The sequence below is a fragment of the Colletotrichum spaethianum genome (assembly GCF_022836535.1).
Source record: "Colletotrichum spaethianum MAFF 239500 DNA, contig05, whole genome shotgun sequence".
Classification (NCBI taxonomy): Eukaryota; Fungi; Ascomycota; class Sordariomycetes; order Glomerellales; family Glomerellaceae; genus Colletotrichum; species Colletotrichum spaethianum.
Window position 1 is genome coordinate 858,390 of NW_026054775.1, and position 16,328 is coordinate 874,717.

At 47.7% G+C, this 16,328-nt stretch overlaps 4 protein-coding genes across 4 annotated transcripts; all 4 read right to left on the reverse strand.

The window, feature by feature from the left end:
* Positions 1 to 870: 870 nt before the first annotated feature.
* On the reverse strand, positions 871 to 1,738 carry ColSpa_02788 (putative transporter; the record flags this gene model as incomplete). The annotated part of the gene is made up of 3 exons (XM_049269000.1): positions 871 to 1,112; positions 1,164 to 1,248; positions 1,316 to 1,738. 3 exons carry the CDS (start codon positions 1,736 to 1,738, stop codon positions 871 to 873), a joined length of 750 nt encoding a protein of 249 aa, XP_049124957.1.
* Positions 1,739 to 1,893: 155 nt separating this feature from the next.
* Positions 1,894 to 2,553, reverse strand: ColSpa_02789 (putative transporter; the record flags this gene model as incomplete). The annotated part of the gene is made up of 1 exon (XM_049269001.1): positions 1,894 to 2,553. One exon carries the CDS (start codon positions 2,551 to 2,553, stop codon positions 1,894 to 1,896), a length of 660 nt encoding a protein of 219 aa, XP_049124958.1.
* A 2,759-nt stretch (positions 2,554 to 5,312) lies between these two features.
* ColSpa_02790 (D-2-hydroxyacid dehydrogenase) lies at positions 5,313 to 6,257 on the reverse strand (the record flags this gene model as incomplete). Its single annotated transcript, XM_049269002.1, has 1 exon — positions 5,313 to 6,257. The coding sequence occupies one exon, from the start codon at positions 6,255 to 6,257 to the stop codon at positions 5,313 to 5,315; it is 945 nt and encodes a 314-aa protein (XP_049124959.1).
* Positions 6,258 to 7,819: 1,562 nt separating this feature from the next.
* On the reverse strand, positions 7,820 to 9,084 carry ColSpa_02791 (mannosyl-oligosaccharide 1,2-alpha-mannosidase MNS3; the record flags this gene model as incomplete). Its single annotated transcript, XM_049269003.1, is given in 4 exon segments — positions 7,820 to 7,954; positions 8,029 to 8,282; positions 8,340 to 8,977; positions 8,993 to 9,084. 4 exon segments carry the CDS (start codon positions 9,082 to 9,084, stop codon positions 7,820 to 7,822), a joined length of 1,119 nt encoding a protein of 372 aa, XP_049124960.1.
* Between the last annotated feature and the right edge of the window lie 7,244 nt (positions 9,085 to 16,328).

Here is a 16,328-nt window from a genome sequence, read left to right on the forward strand (position 1 = left end):
GATTGGTTATGGGTTGTGGGCATTGGCACCACAGTCTCGATAATTATGCTTTTGCTTGTTAATACGAGTACCCTGTAAACACGGTACGACAACTCAATGACTCTGATCATCACCCTGCAAATCGCGTTGTGTGTGCAAGGTTTTCAGCCTGGATGTTGTGCTTGCCGACTTGGTTTGCTATCACCATTTTTAATGTCCCAAATCAGCGACAATCTTATCTCAGAGGATTTTTGTTAAATGTCATTCTGCATGCGGGTTTTGATTGTTCGCAATAAGAGCACCGACCCACATAATGTATTGCCAAGCAAACGGCTGCCGAAGTGAAAGGTTGAACGTGCAAGAGCAGTTTGTGACAAATCCAAGGATTCGCAACTTCTCAATTCATTCGCAAGGCTACTAATGTTAGCAGCCTGTCGCTACACCACTTGGGGGTTTTGCTTTATGCAGTACTCATTCTCTCTGCCTGCTGACGCGGAAGGGTAGCGACAGGGCAGGGTAATTATAAGACCTGTGATTGAACATACTTTGATGAGGGTTAAGAGATGACTAGCGTATCTTTGACAAACATCTCCGTGAGGCGGAGGCTCTTGTTGCAACAGTGCTCACTGCTGTCAGAATATAGACAATTTCCATGGATGGCTGCATCTGTGTTAGGTAATTGCTAAAATTATTTACCTTCCGTATGATTTGCAATCTCACACATGCGTGATAATTGACCAACTCGTATGTATACAGTGATTTTCATTGCCAGTAACTCGATCTGATTCTTAGCTCAATATAGATACTTGAGATTTTGGAGTCTGTTGCTTCAAGAATCTTGAAGCTACTCAAATAGGTTATAACTAAGTAAAACTCAGTCTCATTCTTTCATCAGTTGATGTATCTAAACTCTGGATGAAGATGGCCAAGTGTAGCAACTTCGTCCTCGGAAGCCTCCAATCGATAGTCACGGCCACCCTGCGCACGCTTCTTGTTTTCCCATCTTTGGTAAAATACAAGTCCCAGGGATGCGATGATAACAGAGGCCGCAGTAGCCGTGTTCAGACTGTTGCCTATGCGATAGCCGGTCTTCGCATCGGTATTGATATAACTCCAAGTAGCGGTGATTGATCCTGTGTGCGTGTCAGTTGGTTGCTGTGACCATCAGATGCCAGTGGGCGTACCAATATTGGCGAGGCCAGAAACGGCGCCATTTGCTACGTTTCGTATCGTATCAGGAGCTGCATTAGCCAAGGTCCAGCTGAGAACCTGCATATAACTTGGTAAGCAGGTAGTTCTCTCGCACTTTTACCATTGTAGCTGTATTTGAACCCACCAATGTGCCAAAACTGAAACCTCCCGCTGTGTTAAGAAAGATGGCGGCATATCTCGCTTGCGGGTTCGTTGACGCCAGCCAAATGGAATATCCCATGACATTCAAAGCTGCGCATACCGCAATGGCGACTCCATGCATGCGTGTCTTCATAGTCACATATGCGACGCCAAGGCCAAATATCATTCCAACAATAGGTGGAGGCACTGACAACAATTGGATTTCGACGGTGGAGCGGCCTGGGTAGTTGAGTCTAAGAATCGTGACTGTGAAGATCGACAGGCCTTGTACTGTTATCTGGTCACAGATGTAGATCCAGGCGCCCACAAGAACATTAACGTTGACAACGCCACGTTTGATGAGTCCCCAGGTGATCTTCTCCTTGTGCTCACGGATGGCCGGTTGGTCGTGGAAAATGCGAGCCATCGCAAGGGCCCTCTCTTCTTCATTAAAGATACGCGTCTTGGAAGGATCGGCTGGAAAAAGGTATAGAGAAATAATTCCAACACCAATTGTTATTACCCTTAAGTACACTATCAGCAATGTTTTGTATAAAAGTACTTGAGGAAAAACAGAAATACCTACCCTTCAACTAAGAAGATGTTTCTCCACGAAGAAACGGTGCCAATGCTTCCTAGTGATAGTAAACCAGAGGCGAGAAGACCACCGAAGGCGCTTGCCAACCCAGCTGCGCCAAGCATGAAGAATGAGACTCGAGTCGTCACTTCTCTGCGGCGATAGAACCGAGACACCACGTAACTGAGTCCTGGAAATTGGAAAGATTCGGTAAGACCGAGAAGCAGCCGAATTGCGAAGAAACTTCCTTCATTTTCGATGAAAGCAGTACAGAGAGTGACAATGCCAAAGGCAATGCAACTAATGGGCAGCATGATGAACCCAAACTTCTTGACGCTCAGAGATGCAGGAATGTCGGCAAAGAAATAGATGCCATAGTAAAGACAGGCGCCGATGTTGAAGCCATACGTTCCCAAACCCAGATCTGCTTCTATGCCTGCTACTTTTGCATTGCCGAGATTCGTTCTATCAAGAAAAGTAAAGAAGTACATGAGAAATATCATGGGGAGCACCCGCAGGTCCTGCTTGCGAACCAACCTCGCCTCGGCTGCAGGATCGATGACATATTCATGCGCTGCTTCCGCGTCGATGTTGGTGCTTGGACGGACTGACGCCAACGCGAAATCGCCAGTGTTCTTTTCGGACTGCGTAGCGGTGTCAGACATTGCGATGGACAATCGAAAAAGTTACGCAATCGGGAGTTGTGGTGTACACAGCTTTGGGTTGCAGTAGAGCCGGTCTCTCCCTTTTAAATATTTCGGCCCTTGTCTCCTTCCGTGGCCTGGGACGTTGGTGCGTAGCAGACGCCATGTGGTGACTCCGCCAGCATAAGATAAGACATTGGACCAATTAGGCGATACAATGCAGGTCTGCCCAGGCTTTCCTTCTCATCACGTTGCTTGTATTGAATGGTTACATGCTTGCTGAGGTCGATCCTCATCGGGCAATACACCCGGCGTTTGGTAAGCCTTATCACGAACTAGGGGACTTTTAATGCTCAATGATGCTACTTCTAGTAACGTAGGCCAAACTTGTCATGGCGTAGGCGTTGACCCAAAGATATGAGGAAGAAAAACAACGGGAGGCTTGGCGATGTTCTCCTGATAGAGGATCTGATACACTATCACTCTTGCGGAGGCGGAGAAGCAAGATAAGGAAAGTCCGGGGTAAGTGGCTGTCGTCCTGAATTGATTGGTCCTGAAACCGGCGGTAAAGGATGCAGACAGGGTGTTCGGACCGCAACTATCGCTTGTATATGCAGCCAAGAGGTGCTTTATCCGAGATATGCCATAGTATTGGCAACCTAAAGCTTGACATCTCGCCCAACTATCAAGCCAGAGGAGATGTGGATACGTAGACCTCATAGGATTAAAAAGTTTTTACTAAGCGCACGCGGGTCTGCGATAGCTGAGGCTCTTTGCATGATGTTGGTTTGCTGCCAGGTGCATGGAAATCTTTGGCAGAGGGCTTGGGTACGGGGCATTTGACGTTTGGCGTCGGATCCGAACCCATAGTTCGGTCTTGCATTCCGGGACCGAGTCTTGTCACTGGGCAGGAGTTATGCTTCTTCATCAGGTGATTTTACTTGACTCCGTGTAATATGAATTGTGGCGAACTGTTGTTGCTATCATTGCTCGACATGTATCGGTTGTGGCATAACAAATACAGACCTATATGCGCTCTTCGCCTGGGTTGATTTGCTTAGGAGTCCTCAAACTAGTACGGAATGAATTATTAAGTTAATCAGAATGAGCTGCGTAAATGGAAACTTCGTCTTCCCCGATTTGTTATTATCTGGTTAGGATGTAGATGTTGACTAAAAGCTAACCCTAAGCTTCAGTATAAAGCCGATTTTCAGTTTGGCAACTGAAATAATAATACCAAGTATAACTGAGCATTAAAAAAGCCGATGCTACAATGTAGGGGTCGTATTTTGAACCCAGTGCCCTATCTGAATAGGAACAAAGTAGATTTGGGCGGGCAACAACGGAAATTGGTCGGTTTAGTCAGTTGTATGCGTTAGAGTGTAAGACCTGGCATGGAATTTGGCTCCAACAACAAGAATACGCTAACTGCTGGACATTGGTCGAACTCGGACGTTTTTGTAGATATTTCAGATTCTCTACGAGGAAAAAGGGTTGATCATCGTTTTCATGCTTAACAGTAACTATATCAATTAAGCTAATTGAAATAAACCCAGTAATTATCCCAAACGTCCTACGCCTCCTTTTACTAAACCCCTTTCGTGCGACTTTGATAAATCTCTATTTATATTCAACGGCGTGGACTTGAGTGTTTTTGTCTAGAGACTCTGGAACTGAAAGCAACGAGTCCAGATGGACTTCATCTGTCGATACACTTCTTTAATCACTTTCATGGAAATTTGTTAGAATGCTTGCTTTCGTTCCGCCACGACCTAGATGAACCCTTGCGAGTTTGCAAAGCAAGAGAATTGACGGATAAAGCTTTTCGATTCTGCCAGTGTTTCAGTAAATAGTCAATACCTTCAGCTGATTGCCTTTCTTCAGATGAGGGCCTTTCCATTCCTATTGTAACATCGATCTCATATTAACTGGAATAAGGTTCTGCCTCCACGGCCGTAACCGTAGTTCCACTAGAATGACCCAAGAAGAGGGGGAATCCTGTCCTCGCCATCATTGTCAGCTATGCTCCTAATGTGTCAGACAACTACATCAACCAGATGAGCATGTCACTAGCCTGAAAGATGCACTCAAATGGTATAGGGAGTTTACTATCAGCAGTATGAGCACGCCAATCAAGGGGTTCAGAGAATTTAGGGTTCGGACAGAATATGACAATTATGAGTCTTCGCAAGTTGTTTTCCTTGCAACCCAGCAGGAGTTCACACCGGAACAGCTTATGCTCTATTCACGGAAGCTAGTATTGATACCGTGGTACGTGGATCTCAGAAACTGAACACGTCTGTTACTTGGATTGCCGCTGGCTGGAAGAAGAGGGGGGCATACTTCGGCTGAGAATCGCTGCAAGCTTCTCCGCGACTGCTGCGACCTAGAACTGGGCAGCTTACGAGGCAAGATGGAATGCTGCAATATTGGAAATCTGAGTTCTATCCTGCTCCAAAAGCCTTTGTCGTTTCGTGGAAGAGAAATGTCCCCAAGTAGACAAGGAAGCGCGATGGCATATCGTGTTCTTGGAAGGAGGAAAGCACTAGGCGAACGGGACAAAGGGATCTAATAACCATAGTGTCCGAACTTCACGTATGATACGGCCTTATGCGGCCACTGACTGGTCTGAACACTGTTGTGTCTCAGACAGTCCCAGTTGGAACGGAGGAAGGACCATAGGCCTCAGACCATGATTGGTCATGCATACTCGTGTAATTAGTCTTGTATCATGTCTATTACCAGGAACGTCACTTTTGAACCTGCTCGACCTATCTCATTCAGATAATGTTCTTCAATGACTGACCAGCACGGAACCGCCTCAGGTTGTAAGCGATCAACGCCTCGGCACCTTGTGGCCGGCCACCAGCCGCGTGCGGCGAGATAATCACGTTCGGCGCCTTCCACAGACGGCTCGCCTCAGGGAGAGGCTCCGTCACGAACACGTCCAATGCCGCGCCGCCGACCTCGCCCTTCTCTAGCGCATCTACCAATGCGTCCTCGTCGATAGAGGTACCACGACCAACGTTGACGATCCACGCGTGCTTGGGCAGCTGCTTGAGACGCTCGGCGTTCAGGGCGTTCTTCGTCGAGTCAGATCCAGGAAGGATCATGACCAGCGCATCAGTTTCGGGCAGCAGCTCGGCTAGCTTGTCCTCGCCGTATACCTCGACACCATCGCGAACACCAGCATTACGCGCAATACCCTTGACTTGCGCGCCGAGGCCACGGAGGTGCGGAGTCAGTGCTTTGGCAATGTTGCCGAACCCCCAGATCAGCACGCGGGCGTCGCGCAGAGTCGTGAAAGCACCCGCGGGGCGATCAGGCTGGGGCCCGCCGAGGTGGCCCGGCCACTTGCCCTGGAGCTGGTAGTCGCGCATCTCGTAGAAACGGCGTGCAGCGTTGAGGAGCAAGCCAAGGGCATGCTCGGCAACGGTGTGGTCGTGCAGTCCGGAGCCGGTCGTGACGGTGATCTTGGAGGTATCGAAGCCGGCGTTGAGGACGTCATTGGGACCGGCAGCGAGGGACTGGATCCATTTGAGGTTCTTAAGGCGGGAGGCGGCGTCCTTGAGGTTGTCGGCCGTGTTGGTCCAAGTGACGAGGGCTTCGGCATCGGTGTGCTCCTCTGGGATGGACGTTTTTACATCGTAGGGGACGAGGTCGACGGAGAAGCCTTGGAGGCTGTCCACGTCGAGCTTGAGGGAGGTGGGGTAGAGGAGCTTCATGGTGATGGTGATGTGATGTGGAATCTGAAGCTTTGTGTCAGTGGGCTCTCATAGCAATGGAAAGTGTCAAGATGCGTAGGAAGTCATACGGTTGTAAAAGCTCTGAGGGATTTCCGAGACAGCAGATGATCGTGAAGCGTCGGAAAACAGATCGGCTAATGAAAGTGAGCGAGGGGTGTCATGTTTTACCAACCTCGGGGGAAGAATCACCGATGACGGAGAGCGGGGGATGGTGGGGGAACCACCACCGCATCCACAAAAAAAGGACATCGCAATGGGTGGGGGATGGCGCGGGGTAGGGGGGTTAGGCCATGGTGCCTCGAATATCTGTAGCTCCTACTGAATTCAAGATTTACTGACTTCATCCCAGTCAAGACTTGCGTGATGGGTCAACTAAAGTGGCGCACTGCATGATGACTCGTCCAAAGAAACAACCCGCACGTATGCAGCGTTGGAGAATTCGGAGAAATTTGCTGTTATTGGACGAAGTGTGCGGGCGGAACGGCTATTGAATCGGCACAAATCCCGAGCTTTGTGAGTTGCGGCTATGCGGCTATTCAGGCGATCTTCTGGCAAAATGAGCTTGCGTTGACGCGCAAACCATAGGGAGAAGCTCATTCTCTTTTGTCGCTCTACGTGATCGGTATCGAGCTTGGAGGGCTCTAATTCTAATCTTGCCAACCGAAAGTCACATCGAACAGCGTTTAGTCAATTACCCCCAGACTTCATGGATTGCCGCTAATTGCCGTCCGGCAGGCCGTCTTTCCCGAACTTTTTAGATGCGTTCCCCATCTGTGTTATGATCAACATGTAATGTGACACTTAGCAAAAAAAAAAACTTCCCTATCGGTCGGGGGGGGGAAAGCATCGTAACAATAGCTCAGCCGACAGAGACTACTGGAGAAAAGCATGAGAGTCCTTAAGCAGAGAAGAGGGTCTTTTGCGAGGCGTTGACGATCTCCCATGGTTTATCTATATGTCGAGAAGCGACGTGGTTGGCTTTTGAAAACGTGGACGGCCTGATACTTATAACCTACAGGGAAAATAGAATAAATAAACCTCCAGATAATGCAGAGGCGGCTTATCTAATCTTGAAAGACTTGCCAGACTTTCTTTCACGATGCATTACAGAGATAATGACCATAGATGTTCATGGAAATGCGCGTAGACGCAGGGCAAGAGGACCCGGATCAAGAGTGACTCCACTCTCGAATAGACAACCATTATCTCCTCGAAAAGCAACCCTAGAGCAGCACAAAAGTCACTTTTTAGTCGTTGTAAGGGTATTAACTCTCAGCGAGCGCGAATTAGAGTATGGAAGCCGATTCGAAAAACGTCAAGTAGCGGGCTAAAGCCTTCAAGATCAGGAAGTTTCCGACATTATCCACACAGCATTTACACGACTTACTGACCCCTTCGTGACTCATCACTGTTCTGTGTGCATCTTCTCAGCTCAACTCAATTGCAACATCTTCTTATTCATCTACATAAGTTACACAATCCTGGCTCTCGCAGCCAACAGCTTTTGAGTGAACTCGATTATAGCACTATCGAGGCATTCTTTACCAGCCAGTCTTCAAAGACCCCTTCGGTGTGAATCTCGGAAATGAATGGGCTTCTGTGTTAAAGACAACCTCGGTTAGTGGCATGCAGTCCGTTGGCGAGAACAGCAAGTATAGATACTTGTGAGTTTCAGCCTACATACACCATGTCAGTGTGTCGTTCGGGAGCTCTATATTTTTAAAGAAATGTCATAAAGTTCAATGCTCACCAGCCAAAAGCTTTCCATATTGTCTCTGGCTTCCGGTGGGGCCGTTCGCACATCGTTTAGGCTTGTGTACCCCTCTCCATCAGGTACAATGGTGTGCTTTTGAAAAGATTGGAGGATTTTCCAGCCCCACTCGCGATAAATTGAGTTCCCTGTGATGCGGTACATCATGAAGACACTCTCAACCGTCTCTGGTCTCTGAAGATTGTGTGCATCCAGAGGCTTGATGGTGTAATCTTCCTTCCACTTCGATAGGGCTGAGGAATCAATTAGCTAATATCTCTCTCGCGTAGGTGGATCTCATTGGTGCGTACCGCTGCCTTGCGTCCGCAACCATCTGTCACCAGGCTGAGATTGAAGATCTGCGTTGGAAGCATTGAACCAAGTGATCTCAGGAGCGAGGCTGGTATCGGTAACAGCACACATGCCCCAGCATGTGTCCATGATCTCGATGGCTAGTTTAACGTCGCCCTCATGGTGTATGGTCCAATTCGGGTCACGAAGTGCCTCGGCTAAGGTACGTCCTTCCGTGGCCTGACGCATAACGTCAGATAAGTGAGCAAGAAAGGGGTCTCGTGAACTTACTGCCATGGCAATTGTTCCGGGAAGAAAACAGACAAGGTGATCCATCTTTGGTGACAAAGGTCCTTTTACACCTGTGGGGAGCTGAACAGTGGCAGCCTCTGCCGTAGAAGAAGCACCACCGTCCGCATGAGAAACGATTCCTTCCCTCTTCCCAATATTGACACTGGCATAAGATATACCTGAACTGAAGTCGTATGCGACCAAGAGACGGTCTGCGAGGTCGACAGCTTTTGCCAGATACACTGAATCCCTTTTGGAGGCGATATGTGGTAGTTGTGTGGATAGGTAGTGAGCCGAGAGCAGCCCACCCATCATGCAGATCGTCGTCTCGAAGGTGTTGATGTCCTGGTCTTGATTCCAGGTGAGGCTATAATGCAGTCACTTCCGTGCGTCAGCAAGGGGCTCGGTCAGATTCATGAGCATCATTGTGTCCAAACTGTCCACAATGATCCAGCCGAGGCCCTTCGGGGACATGTTTTCGCCTCTTTTCGATACGGGATGGAACACATTGTTGCCTGTTTTCCAATTTTATACTAAAACATCGTTTGGGGTTGAATCAATTACCCCAAGCGTACTTCTTGTACGCATTCTAACTTGTCATGAAGGTGTCTTTTACTTTGTCTCTCTGGTCATTCCAGTCGGCAAACTGAGATTGAGGGGTGTAATGGGTATGCCCAAGGGCATGATATGAGAAGTATCCTGCGGGTAACACGCCTGCGAGTCCTGCGAGACACAGCATGATGAGAAGGTTGTGGGTTCTGCGCCTCAAAGTTGGCTTTCTCGTAGGAGATGCGTGTAGGGATTTTCTCATGTCGTCGTTGACTACGCCAGTAACTTTGGTCATTGTGGGCAGATGTCGCGCTTGCCTATTCGAAGAAGAACCCATAGTAATAGTTTATTTTGCTTAGGAGTGGACAAAGGTCTGACTGCACGTTCGAGTTCTGATTTCAAGGAGGGGAACCCGTCCATGAAAAGAAGAGACAACAAGACTATTGTCTAGCACAACCATCCAACAACCACCCTGCTTATCGCCTGCAACGGGAGGAAGCTTGGCGATACCGCCAGTGGACCACTGCCACTCATATCGGCAAAGCCAATGTCGTTCCAACAAACATTTCTTCTCAGTCCACATTGACTTGGCACCAAATCTCGACAGGGAGCCCTGTTTGACCGCATCTTTTGCAAAACTAGCGACAAGGTTGGACCGATGGTAATAGGAGCAAACATGCGACTGCTATCATGTGCTGTCATGCCATTGGTTACCGATGGCTTGGAAGCGATAAAAGAACCTTGTTTTTCACTACCTCACAAGATGTTATTCGTCAAAGCTCCACAAAAGCGATGTTGGAACTCTCTGTTTGTCTTCATTTTGTTGTCCCAAGCGCTACGGTGGAGATCACGGCCGTAGGCACTCATTGGATGGATTGCCTTGGCATAGTCTGGTGCTGGAGCAACTCGTCCGCATAGCCAAGGGGGCAGCATATGCGTTGGTTTCAAAGCCTGGTCATTGTGCAGTGCAGCCCGCTGCGAGCAAACAATAATAAACACAAGAAAAGCGAGGTATGTCTTTGAACCAACAGAATGAAGAAGGAGCGACGTAAAATCACAAGGACCGGAGCCATACATCCAACGGATCATAATGGTGTCGTCGCTCGAGCCCGGCAGTTCGACTTGTTTGTCTTCAATTTGTGGCGGCGGCAAGTCAGACAAGTCCAGTGAACCCTTATCCGGCTCAATTTCTCGTGGTCAACTCTTGTGTAAATCTCTTCTTTGAATTCATCCTGTCTTTCCTGTTGAGAAGACCTCAGAGACTCCGGTCAAGATGGCCGAAGGATATCCCCCTGAGACTAATGAAGCCAGTACCGTCACGTCTTTCATAGCCCTCCCGACAATATTTACACCTCCATCCAGCTGCTCGACTATCTGTCGGTTGGATGGATTCAGTCTCGTCGCCTATGATCCAGGCTTTGGCACCGACGTTGATACGAGAGTACGATGTGCGCCAGCAGCAGTCACAACATGGTGGGAACAAGGTCGTTTGGGAATCAACGGCGGCGAAGGCCATACAGCTGTCAGCATTGGGCCTTTGAATTGTCCGATCGATGGACTACAGTTGCAACGTCTGTCAAAAATGACGTGAGTACGCTTGCGACGTGCTGCCCGCCATATGTACTTTTCCAATCTTAAAATTGTTCTGCCAACTGCCTTAATCCTAACCTGTGGTTTGTTCTTTAGAGATCACACTCTTGCAAACGGAATATTGGGTTCAATCGTAGGCGACTGCCGGTCTAACCTCCTAACCCACGCTGTCATCACTTATGCGTCAACACCGGCCACCAACACACGAGACTGGACGATGGCAACGACAACTATCGCAAGACCAACTTATGTCGGCGCAATTGCTGTTCTTGGGTGGACTCTGGATATAGCAGTATCTCAGACTACGTCAACTTCCACAGCTAGTATCGAAAACACTACCGCAACAACCACTCCCACCGAACAAATCGACACCGTTGGCAGCCCTTTGCCCCGTGAAACTGCGAAATCAGAAGCCTTCACCAACACAACTTCGCCTTCTCAGGGAGCAACCGCAACGTCCAATGTGTCCAGTCTACCAGTACCTGCTACTGTTGGTATTGGTGTTAGTGCTGGTGCGGGAGATATAGTTCTTACTGCGCTCGCGTTTTTTCTATGGCGTAGAAAGCGAAAACAGCAACGGGATTCCGATCCACCGCCTGTCACGGAGTCGCGACCTTCGATGCCTATGGAGCCAGACAAGTACTCGTATGCCACAACATATCACGAGCTTTACGGGCAGCAATACGAGAGACCCCGAGGACCGGCTCAAATGCTTGTCCCACAATGCCTTGCTGAGCTGGATGCGAGTGGTCCTGGCAAGATTTAGGCAAAAAATGAACATATCACTGTGTATTAAGTTGATGAAGTGCAACAAGCTGAGTCGCCGTGAGATGTTTTCGTATTGGGTTTTGGAGGATGTACTGGGTGACGTTAATAACTGAGCGTGTGTTTATTCATTTTTATTAGACTCGACCAGAAATACTACGACAACACATATGTACCATAAGTCAACAACTCATAATTCCTTTCTTTCATTCAATTAATGGAAATATACGTTTAGCTTCAATTAAATGCATCGAAAGCTTTCATCTTACAATGTTATTTGGAATTGCGAGGCCCTCCAGCCATGGCAGGTATGGCGTCAGCTCGTTAGGCTGCATGCCCAGCTTTGTACCCACCAAATGACAACACATCATCGGAAATGAATCTCAGCTTGTAAAACCACAGATCGGTTGGACCACTCTTATTTCTAGAATAGGCGCTGGAATATATTTCAGTAATGGTTTGGCCCTTGCATAGTGTCAAGTCCGTTTTGTACGGTCAAAGTCGACCTGAAGATCCAGTTACGATGTATGTTGATCATCCAACCGGCTCACTCCATATGTTCTCCTCTTTCTCCTTCCGCAATATGGAACGCTTGTTGGTTATGTACTACCATGTGAGATCGAAATTGGTCTGCAAGTGTCACGGGGGCACAAGCAGCTTGCCTCAGAAGGGACCTAAGGGATTTACAATCAAATTGACGGCCCAAGAGCTCCAGTTTCAATTTCCTTCCATAAATCCTGACTCAAAAAGGACAACAGTACCTATAATATCAGAAGTAGTGACTGTTGTTCAGAAAGCGGCTTTGGGTACTAAAATAGTAGTTAAATTTTAGCTTTCAACAACTTGCGAACGCAACTCGACAATCATTTAGCGATGCTTTCTGCGTGTTTTTGTCGTCCATAGTCCTTCAAATTTTTGGGCCTTTCATTGCAGAGTTGGAATTTTGGTCAAAATGATCATTAACATCGGCCTAAAACTCCTAAGCAACATTGTTCCGGCGCCTCCCATGCTGATGAACTTGTAGGATTCGAACCTTGATACGCCGCTACCCAAAGCCCCAAATTCAAGAATCTAAACAGCAAACAGCTACATTGCGAAGCGTGTACTAACTGACGTAAAATCCAAGCGACTCGTGACTAGACAGACCTGTGTCTACCTTGGGGTGACAAATATCAGCCTGGAATTATACATAAGAAGACAATGAAGAGGCCACTGATGTTCGACTGCCAAAGTGATTGCTGGCATCCACGATGATAATGGATTATATGTTGATAATGATCACTTACAGCGGTTACAGAATAGCGAGTCAGCAAAGCCTACATGAAGCAATTATGTAACACGACTTTTTGACTGTTCTCCGGGACGGGACAGTTTGCCTGGAACTTCATCGGTTGTTATTTTGAAAAGACCAAAACGTGTTGCTTACGCAATCATTTCTGGTATGATGCTTTCCAGGGTTCATGAACACATCCTGCACTGTGCTGTCATTCTTATCGTATGTGTCGTTGTGATCCATAGTCTCACGTAAGAAAAGGCAAGATCTTGTCATTTGTAATCAAGGATTATTTTTACTCCCTGACTCATGCCGCCTTCCCATGGGTTTTCACTTGTCTTCCAAGCGTATTAGCTGACCATCAACCTCACCTGCAGAAGATTATGCAGGCTCCGGGCTCTCAACGAGTGTCTCGCCGTCTATTGCCCCCTTTCTGGCTTTGGATTGTCCGATAGAGAAGCTTCGAGAAGAGAAAGAAAACGAACAACACTAGAACTTCCGTTGAGATGAACGCACAGAATTGAGGCCATAATGTGTGACAGGAAGCAGGTGTACGGCACATTTGAATATGCAGCTATGTAACCCGGTCATTTACGGCATGATGCTGACGCTAGAATCAATGTGGTAACAAAGAAGCAGGCTCGAGAGATATCACCTTCGGCTAAGATGATAGCTCGATGCGATGCCAAGGTCTTTCGGTGAGTGGCATATCCAGTCAAAGGCTATACAAATTTAAGGAAGATTCTCTAAGGTGCCCCAGTCCTTAGGGGGTGGGGAAGAAGATCGAGCACGCCATCCAATCCTCTACAATAAGGATATGCGCGATCATGTCGCTGGCCAACTCTGGAAAAAACAAGGCTACTGACTAACGTCTCCCAGTGAATAGCGTTGAAGGCCTCTGCAAACTCCGCTGCTGCCTTGGGTTGTATACGTGTACTGCAGGATAGCGTATCATAAGGTTTGTCGCTCTTGACGTAGACCTACCCTTTTCAGGGTATATTATCCTACTGTCTCCTATTCGCAATATGTGAGATAGCTGCGGGCGTCGGAGTTTGGGGGCTTGCGACGCTTAACATCGCCGGTAGAAACCATTTGGCTGGAAGCGTGTGTAAAACACGTCGCAGAAACCACGGCATTAAAGCATGCATGCTTCCTCATAAACAACAGGTAGAAACATGGCGCTATACTACGCCTTGGGTCTATTACTTTGATGACTGGGAAATGCTACCATTCACCCTTTGATAAAGAGACCGCGATGTCGAATGTTGAGCAAATCTACTTCAGCAGGTTTAAGATTTGTTGAGAGCTTCATAGAGAGAAATCCCATGGCAGGATGAGACAGATGAGGCACCAGCTTACGCGAACAGGGGTCCAGACTTGGTACCTTCTGGTTCGAAATGGATATGTCTGGTTAGTTTCATAAGGACATGATCTGTCACTTTATTAGCCAAGACATACCAAAGAAAGAATGGTATGGTCGGACCGAACAAAATAGGGAGTTATCCGCACCCTCATTTTCCTTCGTCTGTGAGCTTCGATCGCAAATCATTATGTACGGTGACTATTCTCAATGTTTCGGATGCGTCGTGTTTGCCTTGGATAGGTGTCAATATCCTTGCGTTGTGGATCACTTGCACAAGCGGGTCAGAGGAAGAACAGCCACTCATCAATGCTACGTTGAAGCGATTGCTAATGCGCAGGCAGCAATCAATATTACATTGAGTACTTGGCAACTCCGCCGTGCCATTTCAAGATAGAGCCCGCTCCTCTAGGAGTAACTCCTCGTAAGGCGTCCATGGTAATCGACAGGTCATCCAACTACTAAATCCCTCAAGGTCAGAAGCGTTCCTTAGTACGTCTACCCCGCCATTCAGCTGATCTCAGCTGCTCGCCTCATTGTCTACGCTATTGGTCAGAGGCATCTAACACAGATCCCACCCACTGCCAGACGTATGCATTAGGAGGCCACCTTCCTCAGGTAATTCCTTGTCACTTTTGGACACCACAAGAGCCCCAACAGCTTGGAGGGTTGTCAGCAAAAAGATCCATCGGATACCGCACTCACACGGCCGGTAGTGATAGTGAGGGGTATTGTCAAGGGCGGATGTGAATTTTATATCACTGGTGCTTGGATTCAAGGCCTACTAAATCAAGGCTCCCAGAATACCTCACACGCGTGCTTTAATGGCTATGCCTGCAATATCAAACTGGTACGGTTTAGCTCCCTTTTCCTTGTCAGGGTTAATTTCGATTTGGCTCATTGGGCTATCTTGGTGTTGGATGGTTAAGAGATTCTGACAAACTCCTAGATATTAGTATCTTGCCCTTGTGTCTTCAAATGTCAGACAAGCTCTGTGCTTACCGTCAGCACGGACGGATGGTCTAGTAAGGCCAAATCTGGTAGACAGAATCCACTGACCAGACTAGTCAGTTGTTTGAAAATCAAACATAGGTATCGCCCACTGTCTGCCTGGTATGGGATTTGCCCCGTGAGACGATGTATCAAACTAAGACCTCCAGCTAGATACCAGTGCGAGAAGCCACATGCTCTTCAAGGACATACAGCTAGCTGATCGCGGTAGTGCGACGATATCTGGTTTGTGAGACAAACTCTTACATCGTCATAAAGCAGTAGCTCTGTGTCGAACGACTCTAGCTCGTCTTAAGCGTAACAGCTCTTGGCAAGTATCATGCGTCTGGTATCTCACCCAGTTCTCTTTCCCATGCTACTATTTCGCCTCTAATATGGAGGATGTCATCACAATTTTAAATCATGTTGCTATACTATGGTTTAAAACTCTTGCGAACGCAGAAGAAAAGTCTGGTCTTTCTCTCAATGTCTCTTTACCTAGATTGATATAATCGCAAATGCGTATTGGTTAACAGCATGACCTATTCCACATATTTCTCGAAGGCCTCAAAGCGATTGGGCTATGCCTCCATGTCGCCAGGTGCTAGATAATCACTTCGATATTCTAATGTCTTGCTCCATATCAGACCACACTTTCATCCGATAACCCGTGTTCAATCTGTCTGCGCTTTTACCAGGGTTTCCGCAAGCATTGTTACCTAGCTATAGTATCAGAATGATTCAGCCCCCGCCCTCCATCAACATCAGGAATTGAACACTTTTAAACTTACCACCATCTTTTTATCACCTGTTTCGCGGTGAACCCTGTGCTATTGTGAGCTTTACTACTCTAATCGAGGCCTCAGCAGACTTGGTTACTACATACCAAACATGCTGCCAATCAAACATGCAATGCTGTATTTTGCTAGCGTTGAATTCCACACCAATACCTCTCCAAAACCCCCATTCGATGTCATCCTTTCGTGTAGCTCCAGTTCTTTAACCTGACCCAAACTTGGAGAGTGGCTTGTCGTCCATATTTGTGAAGCCTCTGTCGTCGTAGCGTTCGAATCCTGGTTCTGTCTATACTTCGGACCGATTGACGAGTTGGCACCATCAAATTTGGGATTTGCTTGGCTCGTCTGGTCTTCCAGCATCTTCAGGATACAGTGCCTATTACCAAGACTGTAA